This window comes from Ictidomys tridecemlineatus, chromosome 2, assembly GCF_052094955.1.
Source record: "Ictidomys tridecemlineatus isolate mIctTri1 chromosome 2, mIctTri1.hap1, whole genome shotgun sequence".
NCBI lineage: Eukaryota > Metazoa > Chordata > Mammalia > Rodentia > Sciuridae > Ictidomys > Ictidomys tridecemlineatus.
The window spans coordinates 176,359,360-176,373,819 of NC_135478.1; the positions used below are offsets into that span (position 1 = coordinate 176,359,360).

At 45.4% G+C, this 14,460-nt stretch overlaps 1 protein-coding gene across 1 annotated transcript in view; it reads left to right on the forward strand.

Moving 5' to 3' along the window:
* Positions 1 to 440: 440 nt before the first annotated feature.
* The window catches only part of Cdhr3 (cadherin related family member 3), a 65,172-nt gene continuing 51,152 nt past the window's right edge, over positions 441 to 14,460 (forward strand). The window contains 2 exon segments of the mRNA XM_040290876.2: positions 441 to 528; positions 9,982 to 10,184. Of these exon segments, the coding sequence (XP_040146810.2) occupies positions 483 to 528; positions 9,982 to 10,184 (249 nt within the window). The 5' untranslated portion in view covers positions 441 to 482.

Sequence of the window (14,460 nt, forward strand, 5' to 3'; positions counted from 1 at the left end):
CTGAGGGACAGACCCCACCATTCCCGAGGGGGCTGAAGCCTCAGGACCCTAGCAATCTTCATCCGCATTCTTCTTTAGGGTCTGGAGGGGCGGGGTGATGGCTGGAGTCCAGGGCAGCTCTACCAACAGGCGTCTGCCTTGAAGAGAAGCCAGCTCTCTGAGACAATCAGGAGCACGCTGGCTCTCTGCAGAGCCACAGGGTGCCTGAGGACTTTTAGGATGGACTGGCTGGAGGCTGCTGAGGCCTGGTTGCTGGGCCCCGTGGGTATCATGCCATCAGAGCAGCAGATGATCAAAGAACAAACAGTCCTGTGCTGTTTAGAGTCTCCCTAAGTTACCACCAAAGCCTCTGTTTGATTCCCTGCATGGCAACAAAGGCAGGAGGGGAAGGTGAGCCGAGTCTGAGACAGACCTTGGGTGTGAGTCTGGAGTCAGTCCTGGATCTGTGCTGGAGGCGCACACAGGCGGAGCCGTCATCAAGCATGCGGGAAGCTGTCATCCTCCTGGTCCTCCTGAGTGCCACCTCAGGTGGGAGCTCCCTTTGGCTTTGGAACCTTGCAGGGCCTACTTGGTTCGCAGGATACCATGGTGTGATAATGTCTTCCATGGTGGGCTTATCTGCAATGATGAATCAGATGCAGCAGCTTCAGGAGGCCTGGGGCCTGGCGCAGGGGTGCAAGAGAGAGGTGCTCCCAGGACCACCCTCTAGTCTGTTCGTACAGACTTCACTCTCCCCCATGCTCTGACTGGCTCGTGCTGGAACTTTCATAGCAGAGCTCTGTGCCCATGTCAAGTCAGGCTTTATGCAGTTTATGGCTCCTCTCTGGAGCCTTGGGGGACAACCTGAGGTTGGCAAGTCTGGGGAAACTGAGGTCCCGAGAGGCTACTGTCTTTGTATGGAGCAAAGAAAACACCTTCTGATAGAAAGAATCAAAAATTCAGCCTAATCCTTCTTATATCCCCCTCTTTCTTAATCAAGAGCTTTAAGAACTGGATGATCTTTTTTTTTTTTTTTTAAGAGAGAGTGAGAGAGGAGAGAGAGAGTGAGAGAGAGAGAGAATTTTTAACATTTATTTTTTAGTTCTCGGCGGACACAACATCTTTGTTGGTATGTGGTGCTGAGGATCGAACCCGGGCCGCACGCATGCCAGGCGAGCGCGCTACCGCTTGAGCCACATCCCCAGCCCCTGGATGATCTTTTTTGATGTTGTCAGTTTGGATTATTGAACTTGAGATTTTTAAATTCTTTTATTTTTGAGTAGGTCGTTTATGCATAATGTATGGAATTCAATCATGTTAATTTGCAGATTAATTTAGGGATCATTTACATCTTGGATGAGTTGTGTCGTCAAATACTTAGGGGAGTGTCTGGAACATAGTAAATGCTTAGTAAATGTTCATGATTATTGTTTGTGCGGCTGAGTCTTCCTGACTGAGGAGCAGTGTTCTAGATACTTGTTCAAGTCTTCCTTTGTTTTCCTCAGGAGTATTTTAAGGTTTCCTTCATATAGATATGGCACATTCTGATCATGGCTATTTCTAGTGCTTTCCTTTTTCTATTTTTACATGTGAAGATGGAATCTTTTCTTCCCTTGTCTTTTAACTTATTATTGTATGATATAGGAAATCTATTAGTGCATTATCTCACCATTTATGCTCTTCTTAGTTGATTCACATGCATTTTCCAGGTTTGAAAAGAATGAACATTTCTACTCTTCCTCTCCTATTTTTATACCCTCGATTTCTCCCTCTTATCTAATTGCCAGGCCTATGCCTGCAGACCATTGTTAAATAATAAGAGTGTGCATTTCTGTCCTGTTCCACACTAAACATGATGCTAGCTTTCAGAGCGAAATGTTTGACATACTAAGGGGTTAGCCTTTGTTCTTGTTTTATTGGGAGTTTTTCTAAATAAAAATGGATTTTTAAGTCAAATGCTTTTTTAATGATCTATGGAAATGACCATTTGATTTTCCTCTTTGATCTGCTAACCAAATAAATGCCTGGGTTTCCTAAAGTGGAGGCTTCCTTCAACTTGGGCTTTCAGACCCTGCAGGGAGCAGGAGGAACTGTGCAAAGAAGCAGTCCTTGAGTAGCCCAGCCTCTTGCTTGAAGAAAACATTTGCAGTTTCCCAAGAAATATGGGCTTTTAGGCCATAATCATTTGAGTTAAGAGATGACATTTATTGTCACTGGAGGGGGAAGAAGAGTAAGGTTAGGAAGAACCCAGTGCCTCCTACTTGAACACTACCATTTGGATTTTTATTATCAGATGTGTGAGAGGAGCAGATCACAAAGGTATGCAACAAATATTTTATATATATATATATATATATATATATATATATATCACAAAAAGATAATTCCCTGGAGGCTTTCTCAAAATGTCCACATCTTTTGCACATAGTGGGTCCCCAAAGACCATGGATTTTAGCATGCTTTTACTTCCACAGTTCAAATCCTAGTTTGGAAGGGCTATCAGAATGCAAACTCTCCATCTCTCAACTTTTGTGAGTCCAAGTACCTGATCATGACGCTCCTGATATTGCACATTTTTTTTTGTGGGGGGAGGCTACTGGGGATTGACCTCAGGGGCACTCAACCACTGAGCCACATCCCCAGCCCTATTTTGTATTTTATTTAGAGACTGGGTCTCACTGAGTTGCTTAGTGCCTTCCTTTTGCTGAGGCTGGCTTTGAGCTCTTCCTGCCTCAGCCTCCTGAGCCACTGGGATTATAGACGTGCACCACCCCACCTGGTGATATGGCGCATTCTGATCATGGCATTTCTAGTGCTTGAACACTGGGGTGACAGGGGATTCTGGGGGCAAGGGCAGACACATCAGCACCTGCCTTCAGCATGCAGGAAGTAGGCATCACCGTACAGTCTCAAATAACATCCTCACAGGCTTCTCTTCCCTTTCCTTGGGCCCTGTGCTTCTTCCAAGGACCAGTTCAAGTCCCACCTCCCTGTGGAGCTGCTTCAGCTTGGGAAGAGCCCTCTTCCCACTGCACCCCGGAGCTCCTCTTGCCTGCATGACTGCTGTGTGCCAACTGCTTGGCACAGTGCCCCACACACTCAGTGACACTCAGCAAAGTTAGCAGGAGCTGTCATTCTGTAATGCATCTGATATGCGCCTGTCCCGGCTCTTCAACCACACTGCCTTCCCTGCCATATCAGGTTTAATGTTTCCTATTACCTTGTAGGTCCCGAGCGCCACACAGAGGAGACCCAATATATGTTTATCATTTCATCAACCACCATGCCTTCTGAATCTAGTGTGGGTTGATTTATTTTTTTCCCCATTAACTGATTACCCCCTCACCAAATGCAGAGTTTTAGATTTATTTTTCTGCCTGCTTCATATTGGTATTTAAATTTTTTTTTTAGTTGTAGATGGACACAATACCTTAATTTTGTTTATCCATTTTTATGTGGTGCTGAGGATCAAACCCATGGAGGCTTTCTCAAAATGTCCACATCTTCTGTGCATAGTGGGTTCCCCACACCTGTGAGGCAAGCACTCTACTGCTGAGCCACAACCCCAGCCCCTTCAGTTTGGCATTTAAATTAGCTTCTGTCCTTTTCATCTCCTGTTAGAATGAGGGAAATGAAAGTTTCTCTTTGGGAAGGGATCATGTCCCATTCCAACAACAACTTACAAAGAAAGCACCTCTCCCCATACTGCCAAAAAAATAAACAAATAAACTAGATGAAACTCTCACTGTATTCATGGGAAAGGGGTTGAGACAAAATAGCCTTCTCAAGCTGCCTCAGCACTGAAGAATCACCTGTAATTCTCAGAAGATGAAGGTCCTATTAAAGAAGCCTTGGTGTATTTGAACCTACTGCACACAGAACCTGTCTGCATTTTGAGAAAGTCTCCAGAGGACTAGCTTTTGTATGGCTCTCATGGAAATAGAACATTCCAGGGTTTTTACGGAATGAAGGGTTCCTTGGTGATGGAGATCTCCATGAACATGCAAAGGTACCAAGCCATCTGCCTGACTTTTGTCCATAGCTGCAAAGCTATGTCCAGTCTCTCCAGGAAGTCCCTGAGCCCATCTTCTGGGCTTGGTACTTTGCTAGGCAATGTCAACAAGTCAGAAAAAGTCCAAGATTCAATGTCTTATGCCCCTAGAGAAACTAGGTATAACTGCTTCTTAGTGCTCTCTTCATTGAAAAAGACAGGAAGACGCAGTCTATTTCCAGAAAGTCTTTCTCAAACACTCGAGTGAGGGCTCAAGTCCCTGGAACCCATCTGCTTTTCACCTTTGTGGAGCTGGTAAAGGTTTGAAAGAAACCAACCCTTCTCAGATCAGAACCTGAGTGATGCTCCAAGGCAAGCAAATTTTTCTCTTGCCAATTATAATATAGTGCCATGTCCAGAATCATTGCGAGAGTTCTCTTCTTTTCCTCTGTGTCCAATTAAGGGCTCTGGTCTATCAATCTTTTCTGCATGGATCAGCTCTTCCAAAAGGAAAGACAAGCATCCCATTCAGAAAGTACACATGGCGGAAATGAGAGCAATAGAAAAAAAGTTGCACATACCAAAACAAACATTCTGTAATCATTCATAGTTTACTGAATATAGGATTTTCATTTATGGTATCTGGGCTGTAACCGTGAGTTCTAGCCGGCCTGGTATGAGCCTGAGTTGTTTTGCTAAAGTTCCTGCATCATTTTGACCCTGATCAAGGTGTGAAGCAATGCTGCTTAGTAATGTGGTTTTGTAACCATGGGTCCTAGGAGTTTCTGCATGGTTTGTACCAGCTTGTAAGCATTGTTTATGATAACAGTGAGATTGATGATTTGCACCTGGTCTTATCTAGGACCTCACAAGGCTGTGCTGTTGAGGCTGGTTATATAGCAAGAATGTGCCTACAGCAAAAGAGAAAAAATTCCAGCAGAGGCTCCATTTTGGGTACTGTATTTCCAAGGTACTTGCTATGTTTTGAATATGTCTCCCAAAGTTCAGGTCTTAGAAGCAGTTCCCACAGTGAATAGCAATGAGAGATGAAATCTTTAAGAGATGATCAGGTCATTATTGTGGAAGCTAAATGCCATTATGGTGGCAGTGGGTTTGATGCTATGAGAGTGGGCTGGACTTCTCTCACAGAATGGTGGCTTCTGCCATGTTATGAGAAAAGCAGGAAGGCCCCTCGATTCAGACTTTCCAGCCTCCAGAACTGTGAGCCAAATAAACTTCCATTGCTTATAAATTACCCAGTCTGCGCTCTTCTGTTACTGCAACACAAACAGACTAAGATAGCATTTGTGCTTACATCTGTGATTCCTGATCTGACAAAGTGGATCCTGCGTGTTCCTTAAAGAAAGAGGGACAACAGGAGCTTGCTCCTGGCCTCTCTGGATCTCTTGCTATGAGGCATTGTTCAGAGGTGATTACGTATAATGTTCATATAATGTTCTTGCTATGTTGTATATTTTTTCCCTATAATAAAACTGTAGATTTGCAAACGTTATCACTTGGGTTCTATGCAAGTTCACCGGCAGTAGAACCTGTTTAAAAGCCCCTGTTGTAGCACCACAGCCCTGAAAGACAGTTGAAGAGGGAGCCCCAGGGAAACTCAGGCAGGGCCCATCCCACCATCACACAATCAAGTAGCAGCAAAGTCAAAGCCAGAAGCACAGGCTAATTTCAAATCCCTTGCTCTTTTCACAACTCTGATTTCTTTCACTACTATTTTGATTAGCTACTAGAGAGTGGCACCTCAGAAACGCACTACTCTCTCTGTGTACTGAAAGCAGAGCTACAAGTTACAGCAGCCACGTCCCTAGAAGGAGAAGGTGGCCTCACCCCACATCCTGAATCTATGTCACCACCTATGGGGTTGGGGGCCCAGGGCAGTCACATCCTCCCCTGTAACTGAGGCTGAGGAGGCCTCGCCTCAACACAGACTCCTGGGAGGAGGCCCCAGGAGCTGTTTCTGGAAAGTCGGTGATTCAGGGGAAACAAGTGATCACGTCAAGCAGCCAGATCTCAAGCACAAGAGAGAAGCTGCAGTGGGCTCAGGGACCGATACTAGATCTCCTGCAGGCCTTTCCTTTTTCAAAGTGTAACTTTCAAGCAATTATAATTTGAGCATTAATTAAGATTTATGTGTAAGTCAAATTCCATTAAACCCTCATTCCTGCTCTTCAGTATTCAGACCGTAAAAGAAAGCCTTCCGGAAGAAAAGTGCAGTGTCTTCCAAAGACCTGGCCCTTGACCTCTAACCTGCCCTCTGCTACTGCTCAGTGGGGTGCTTTGGGTACACAGCTCAAATTTATCTGTGTAATGAATGGGTTGACCATTTTGAACACTGTATCTTACTAATTGCTCTATTTATAGCACAAGTCACTTTTTAAATTATTGCTATTGCTATTACTAATACTTTTTTTTTTAAAGCAAAGAAGCTGGAAAAACTGGGTATTTAGATTGCAGTGGGTCTACTTTTCTTATCAGTATCCACAGAATGTCTGCCTTAAAGTTTTTGGATTCAGATGCACAACCCTGTACCCTGGGAAGAGAGGTCACCAGCCAAATAGAACATTACCAGCAAGAATGTCCACAGAATGGGCATATCCAAGAACAGCCTGGCTCTAGCCACATGTGGAGCAAACCATCTCCAATACAAATTGCTTGAGGTCAAGGAATCTATCCACTTCTCCTTCCAAAATATCTCCCTCACTATAAAAGATGACCATTCCAGGAAGACTATGAAAAGCCCCATATATATATATACACATACATACAAGGAGGCAGAATACAGCTGTCCTTGAGTTGGATGCCTTGGGTTGGAATGCTGGTGTTCTTTCATGACATTAGTCTCCCAGACACAGTAATGCCAAAGTCATGATCGATGCAACAAAACCAACGGATGCTCTCCCAGCAGAGCAAACCAGAACTGTCAGCAGACAATATATGGGAATGACAGCTTCTCCGGTTTCCCTCAGCTTCTCAAAGGGAATGCATCAAGTGTGGTGGCCATGAGAATCTGTCTATTCAGGCTGTGGAAAAATCCAACTGGAGCCTAGCAAGCTGCTCATACATGAACCTCAGCAATCTCATTTCCCAGCCCAATTCTTTATGTTATTCTAACAAAGAAACAAAACAAAACAAAACAAACAAACAACAACAACAACAAAAAACCAGCCTCTTATAGATCACATCATCCAGATTTAGCATCCAGGTGGAAGGTCCAATTTCTTATCAAGCCCCGGAGCCATGTTGCTGCAGTGTTCCCAAGTGACAGAATAACTAGTGTGTGTCCCAGGTACATGGCTGTGTTGCAGATACAGAGCAACAGACTCTGTGATGGGTATGGACTGTCAGTTATCTACAAGATCCAGAGGCAGGAAGCCAAGCCCACCACAGTCACTTACTGAGTGTGTGATGACTTCAGGTATGTTGGGAGTGGACGCCATAGGTAGGAAAGCCCCTGGCACTGTGCCTGGTGAGGTGAGGTTTGGTAAATACAGGTGGTTAATTGCTTCAGTCTGTTCATTTGGGTGGGGCAGGCTATTCATAAAAAAATAATTTAAAAAGTAGCAAGTTATGTCTTTGCTCCTCAATGGAGGGGCACAAGTCACTGAGGCGCGAAGAAGGGTGGAAAGGAGTACGGGCAAGAAGATGTGGCCCTAGAAAATGAAGTGCCAATCTCTGATTCTGCTGTGGTTGCCTTTGTCTTGCTAAGCAGTGAGGAAACTGTTGTGAACAGCTTGGGGGGGGGGGGTTCCCTGGTGAGTTTTGCTTGTGGAAAAAAGAATGCGAGCATGTTAGGCCTAAAATCTTTGCCCAACCATGCTCATTTTGAAAAACTCTTCATGGAAGCATTTCATCTGTAAATATTCCAACCATACTCTTTAGCTCCTGGTTTTTATTGCAAAACTCCTACTATATCAGAGTCAAGGTAAATAGATGTAAAAAGCTACTCATAACCACATCACCCGAAACCTCGGGCATTTGCATGTGTGAATCCTTACACCGTCCCTGGGTATAAAGCGCCATAATTCTGTGAGCAAAAATAAAAAATATGCATTTTAATCTCTAAACTAAAAGTTTGTATTCATGATGTGTTTCTACTTCAATTTTTCTCACACTTCCATTTATTCCTCTGCATCCCTCCGTTGCTGAAATAAAAGCATCCCCTGATAAAGCCAAACCTTTCCCCAGGACTTGACTGTCTCTAGAATCTTCACAACTTTCAGTAGGACAGATCCTTCTACTGTCCCTCCTTACCCTTGTGTCTCCTACCATTCTGGGGGTTTGGATCCCAGTGGCACATGGTGGTCAAGAAGGGGAAGCTGCCTGGGAAGTAGGACCTCAGCGTAAGTCTTGGCTTTGTTATTTGTTATTTGCTATGTGTCTTTCCACAAAGCTTCCTCATCTGTAAATTGGTAATATTAATACCCATCTGAGAGGGGTGGGTTTTTCCGGGGGATAGTGGTACTGGGGATTAAACTCAGGGGCACTCAACCACTAAGCCACATCCCCAGCCCTATTTTGTATTTTATTTAGAGACAGGGTCTCACTGAGTTGCTTAGTGCCTCACTGTTGCTAAGGCTGGCTTTGAACTTGTGACCCTCCTGCCTCAGCCTCCTGAGCTGCTGGGATTACAGGCGTGCGCCACAGTGCCTGCCCAAGAGGAGTGTTTTTGAGAAGTAAATGAAGTAAAGGATTTTTCCTTATACACTTATTTAGAACATTGGGGAAATGGTCATTGGATTTATTTCCTAGGGCTGCTGTGACCAATCACCTCAAATTGGGTGGCTTAAAACCTATTTCTGGTCTCAGGAGACCAGAAATCCAAAATCAAAGTATTGGCAGGGTTAATTCCTTCTAGAAGCTTTGAGGAAAAAATCTGTTCTGTGCCCACCTCCACCTTGCTTCTGGTGATTGCTTTTTATTCCTTGGCTCGTATCTGTGTCTTTCCAACCTCTGCCTCTGTGATTTCATGGCCTTCCTGTGTCTCCATGTCCTGCTTCCACATAAGGACACCAGTCTTGGGGTTAGAGCCCACACTAATCCTCTTAACTTTACTAATTACATGGGTGAAAACTCTATTTCCAAACAGGGTACATTCTGAGGTTCTAGGTGGACAGGAATCTTTGTGTGGGGGGGGACTTCTCTGTCCAGGACAGTCACCGGAACTGGGCAAGCCTGAGAGAACGAGGTCTCCACTGTCTCTCTCTGTGCTGGTCAAGTCTTGCAGAGTATCCCGAGTGTCTTTCTTGGAAGAAATACCCTTTCTCTTAAATTACAAAGGGACTTGTGTGTGACACAGCCTGAGGCAATCCACGTTCCCTCGCTTGAGTCTCATTTTCTCCTCTGTGAAAGGGAGTTAATCAATCACCCAAGAAGTGCTGATGGACTCCCTACATGATGTCCATCAACATGGCACTAACAATGACAAAAAATTGCCGTTGAGATGGCTGGTGGATGTGGAGAGGTCACCTCGGAGGTTGGAATTGTCTAGTCATACACACTCGATTCTCAGATGACCTCATGAATTGAACACTGCTGCGAAGACGGAAAACAAAATTACAAACTGCGAGAGAGAGAGAGAGAGAGAGAGAGAGAGAGAGAGAGAGAGAGAGAGGGTGTCCTGACCACACTAGGGCCTTCAAGGTGGCAGGGGCTGGGGGAGGTCCTCTCTCCTTAGTGATCACATTTTTCTTTTCTTAGCTCTTCTTAAAAACGGGCGTGAGGAGGAAGAAGAAGAAAAGTAGGGAGACAAGAGAAAAGGCAGCAGCTTCATTGACTGAAGGACAGAGCAGATTCTGTGGCTGTTTGCTGGGGTTGTTCCTCAGTTCCCAGAGGGTCTCACATCTCCTTTTCTAGCACTTGGCAGCAGCATTGGGGAGTGACCAGGTCTCATCACTGCCGTGAACTAAAGCCACAGACCAGGTTGATAAGCCCCCTGTTCCCAGCAAAAAGCTCTGTGCTCATGTCGTTTTGTGTCTTTTTTAAATCCACAGGAGGAGGGACCTTACATCTGATCCACTTACCTGCCACAAGCAACGTGGCAGAGAATTCTCCACCTGAGACTTTGGTGCACAAGTTTTCTGTGAATTTGTCAGTATCATTGTCACCTGTGATCCCAGGATTTCCCCTGATAATCAACTCCAATCCCCTCACTGAAGCCTTCAGGGTGAACTGGCTGTCGGGCACTGACTTCCAGGTAAGCTGCCTTTCACCAGCCCCACCCCCAGGGGACTCATCTGCAGACGGGTGGTCCTGAGACAGGAGGGCTGGCAGACCAGATCAGTGCTCCTTTTCCCTCATTCCCTTGTTTAAACTCCCCTCTATAAGATCCAGTTGTCCTGTCTGGGGCATCCTAGCCAGCGCCCCCTGTACCTGATCCTCTGTAGCCTTTGGACCTTCTTTCTCCATTGATTGCAGTCCCCATGAGCATTGGGAAATTTGTTAGGAAAGGAAGGTTTGTTTCTTTCTGGTGTGTGTGTGTGTGTGTGTGTGTCTGTGTGTCTGTGTGTGTCTGTGTGTGTCACTGGGGATTGAACCAAAGGGTTCTTAACCACTGAGCCATATCCCCAGCCCTTTTCTATTTTATTTAGAGACAGGGCCTTGCTGAGTTGCTCAGGCCCTCACTAGGTTGCTGGAGCTGGCTTGAACTCATGATCCTCCTGCCTCAGCCGCCTGAGTCACTGGGATTACAGGTGTGCACCACCACAACCTTCGAAGGGTTGTTTCTTACTGCCAACAATCCACATGACATCAGGTGTCAGGTGTACTACACTAAGTCCTTTGGGTTTGATAGTTTGGGTAGTAATCTCTTTAAAAACCAGGCTCTGATGAATTTGGGTCAACTGATTTTGCTTTTCCGTGATTTCTGTGAGTTTTTTAGAAGGAAATCTAAAAGTAGGTTTATTTAATATGCAAGGCATAGGCCTTTTAATAAAATATAAGTCTCAATGTCCACCTCTAACGTGCAACTGTTTCCTCCTGGGTAACTGAGACATAATAGTCAAGAGCTGTGCCACTGTTACTGCTTTCTTGCTCTTTTTTTTTTTTTTTCCTTCAGTGCTGGAGATTGAATCCAGGGCCTTGCTCATGTTAGACAAGTGCTCTGCCACTGAGCTACAACCTCAGCCCTGTTGCTGTTTTTCAGTTTGTCATTTGAGTCTTTCTCAAAGTTGTCACTTCCCCACAGGGAGGACCAACTTGCTGGTTGCGTGCTTTACGCTCTGAGGTCTTCTCAGGATGTCTTTAGGGTCTAGGTGTCTGGATTTACCCATGCTTTGATACTCCCCACCCTGATCCCCTTCCTCAACTGGCCTAGGAACCTCCTGCAGTTCTCTCCTCAGCCTTGCCATTGGTCCTTGGGGTCTTTGTGGGACCCAGTGGGCTCTGGCCTGCCTGGTCTAGGCTGGGCTGCTTCTGTGAGGCACCTACGGGGTGTTCTTAAGGCAGCTCATCATCAGTCACTAGTAGAGCTTTCCAGAAGTTTGCAGATCTTCTCTAGAGCAGGTCTGCAGAACCTATGACTTGAGGTCAGCACCCAGGCTTCTGGTACTCTGGTCACCCCAGGATGGGGCTCTCTGGTATGTAAGGAGCATGCTTATGGTCAGTCTTCACTTCAGCATCCTCCCTGCATTGTCAGGCCCAGATGCCAGTCCTGTGACTACCTGCCTACCTACTCCCTTCATAGCTTGTCTTCAACAGCTGCTGCCTTCTGTTCCCGTCAGTCTTGCCGACTGTTTACACTTACAGAGCACGTCACACATGCGAACACTCCTGAGAGTGTGTTAGAGGTGCTTGCCCTTGTGATCCCCTGAACAATCTAGTGACTGTATCTGTAGTATTAGTCTCTTTTGCAGATGAGGAAATGAAGCCTGGAGAGTTTAAGTCATTTTCCCTGGGTGGCACAGCTAGTGGGCAGCTGAGCTGAGATCGGAAACCAGGCCGTCAGGCTTCAGAGCTCTCATTATTTTTTAAAACAGCTTTGTTGAGATACAATCCACACAGCATATTATCCACTTATTTAAATTGTACAATTCAGTGGTCTTTTGTATACTTACAGAGTTGTCCGACCGTCACCACACTCTAATTTTAGAAAATTGTCATTATCCCAACATAAAACTATATCCTCATTAGCAGTCACTCTGTATTCTCCTGTTCCCCGTCGCTGGCAACCACTAATCTACTTTTTGTCTTTACAGATTTGCTTGTTCTGGACATTTCATATGAACAGAATGCATGTGGTCTTTTGTGACTGGCTTCTTTTGCTTAGCATAAAGTTTCGAGGGCCACCCATACTGTAGCATGTATCAGTACTTCCCTCTTTTATGGCTGAATAATATTCCATTTTATAAGTATATGCCACATGTTGTTTATCCATTCTTCAACTGACAGACATTTGAGTTGTTGCCCCTTGAGAGTTCTCATTCTCAGCCCTGTGGTCTGCTGTCTTTAGTGATATTTCTCTTCCTTCACATTTGCATAAAGCTTCCCAAGAATATTCACATTCTTGATCTCCTGATTTTTACAATTCATAACAGTATTTCAAAGTTGTAATTCTTATTTTAGATGTAATGCAGAAACAGCGAGTTTAAATGATTTTTTTTCAAGACACGGCCATAAAAGATGGGGTAAGAACTTAGCTCAGAGCTGGGCACAGTAGTTTACACCTATAATCCCAGCAGCTCAGGGGGCTGAGGCAGGAGGATTGCGAGTTCAAAGGCAGCCTCAGCAAATTAGTGAGGTCCTAAGTAACTCAGTGAGACCCTGTCTCTAAATAAAATATTCAAAAGGGCTGGGGTTGTGGCTCAGTGGTTAAGTGCCCCTGGGTTCAATCCCCAGTACCAAAAAAAAAAAAAAAACAAGAAGAAGAAGAACAACAACAACAACTTAGCTCAGGTGCTCAGGTCTTCTTTCCCAACCCCAGGCTCGGTCTCCTCTTTTGTTGTGCATATTGATGGCCATTTTGGTGAGCTCCCAAATCCTTCCTCCTGGGGTAGGTATGCTCTTTCCACATTTCGTGTGATTTAAGCAGGGCAACCAATCAAGGAAGAATTCCCTCCTATCCCCAAACTCTTGAAATGGCAATGTCTTAGCCCTTCAGCGAACTTAGGCTCAGGCATTTGTGGCATTATCCCTGTGCTATCTGGGCACCATGCCCTGCAGCTGGCCAGACCTCTGCTTTGGTATGAGGACGGGCTTCTTCCTGGAAACCACTCAGCATCGTCAGTGAGCCCGCGAGTCACTCCTGCCCCCTTCCAGGCACGGTGATGCCGTCTCCGTGAAGGAACCTGGCTCCTGCTTGGGTTCTCTCCACACTCTGGAGGCTGTTGGCCAGAAGTCTGGTCACTGCTGGCCTTGAGACTCAGTCATGTCTTCTGAGGGTCAGCTCTGAGTTGTGCCAGAGGCCAGGTTTCCCTGCTTTGAGACACGGCTGCCAGGACTTCTCAGGTGGGGGGGGGGATGTGAGGTGATTAATGATGACGCCATCAGCAACTCACATTGACAGAACATTTACCATATGCCAGGAATTTCCAGAATGTTTTATGGTTTCATTCATTTACTGTTTACAATAATGCTATGGAGTCCTTTACTGTTTTATTTGCAAGTTAAAGGTGGGAAAACTGAGGTATGGCTGACTCCAGGAATCCTTGTTCATGGCCCCCATGCTGTGCTGGCTCACTATCGCCCAGCAAGAGAGGTGTCAGCCTTAGTCAGCCACAAGCGGCTGATCCTGGGTGGAGGGATTTTCTCCTGCAGCAGGACCCTGAAGGATAGCGCTGAGAAGCCAGTAGCTGGGAAGACAGGAGCTCTCCAGGGTCCTGCACCTGCCACACTTTCATCTGTTCATCTCTTTCCCCATCTATTTTTTTTTTTTATATGTGAGGGGTGTTACCAGGGATTGAACTCAGGGGCACAGGACCACTGAGCCACATCTCCAGCCTTATTTTGAATTTTATTTAGAGACAGGGTCTCACTGAGTTGCTTAACTCCTCCATGTTACTGAGGTTGGCTTTGAAATCCTGATCCTCCTGCCTCAGCCTCCTGAGCCTCTGGGATTACAGGTGTGTGCCACTGCTCCTGGCTAGTCCTGAATTTTAAAAATTTGCTTATTTATTTTGTGATGCACGCTAGGCAAGCATTGTACTACTGAGCTAAATCCCCTTGGCCTTGAACATTTGCTCAGCCTTGTCCAGGATGTCTTCAGATTTAACATACTCTGTAGTGGCTTGCTTGCAACCAAATCAAGGGTTCACCACTGTCAGATGTGAACTTAGGAGAGTCCCTTCCCCTGTCTTAGTGTCTTTGAATGTAAAATGGAGCGGGATGGGGGGTTTACCTTTCACAATTGTTAGCATAAATAAAATGCTCCACAAAATAGCTTGACAAGATGCTAACAAGAACAAAAATAATTTTTTCCTTTGTCTGGATAGCAAGACAATTATTTTGGTTCCAAGATATAAAGTTCTTGAGCCCTT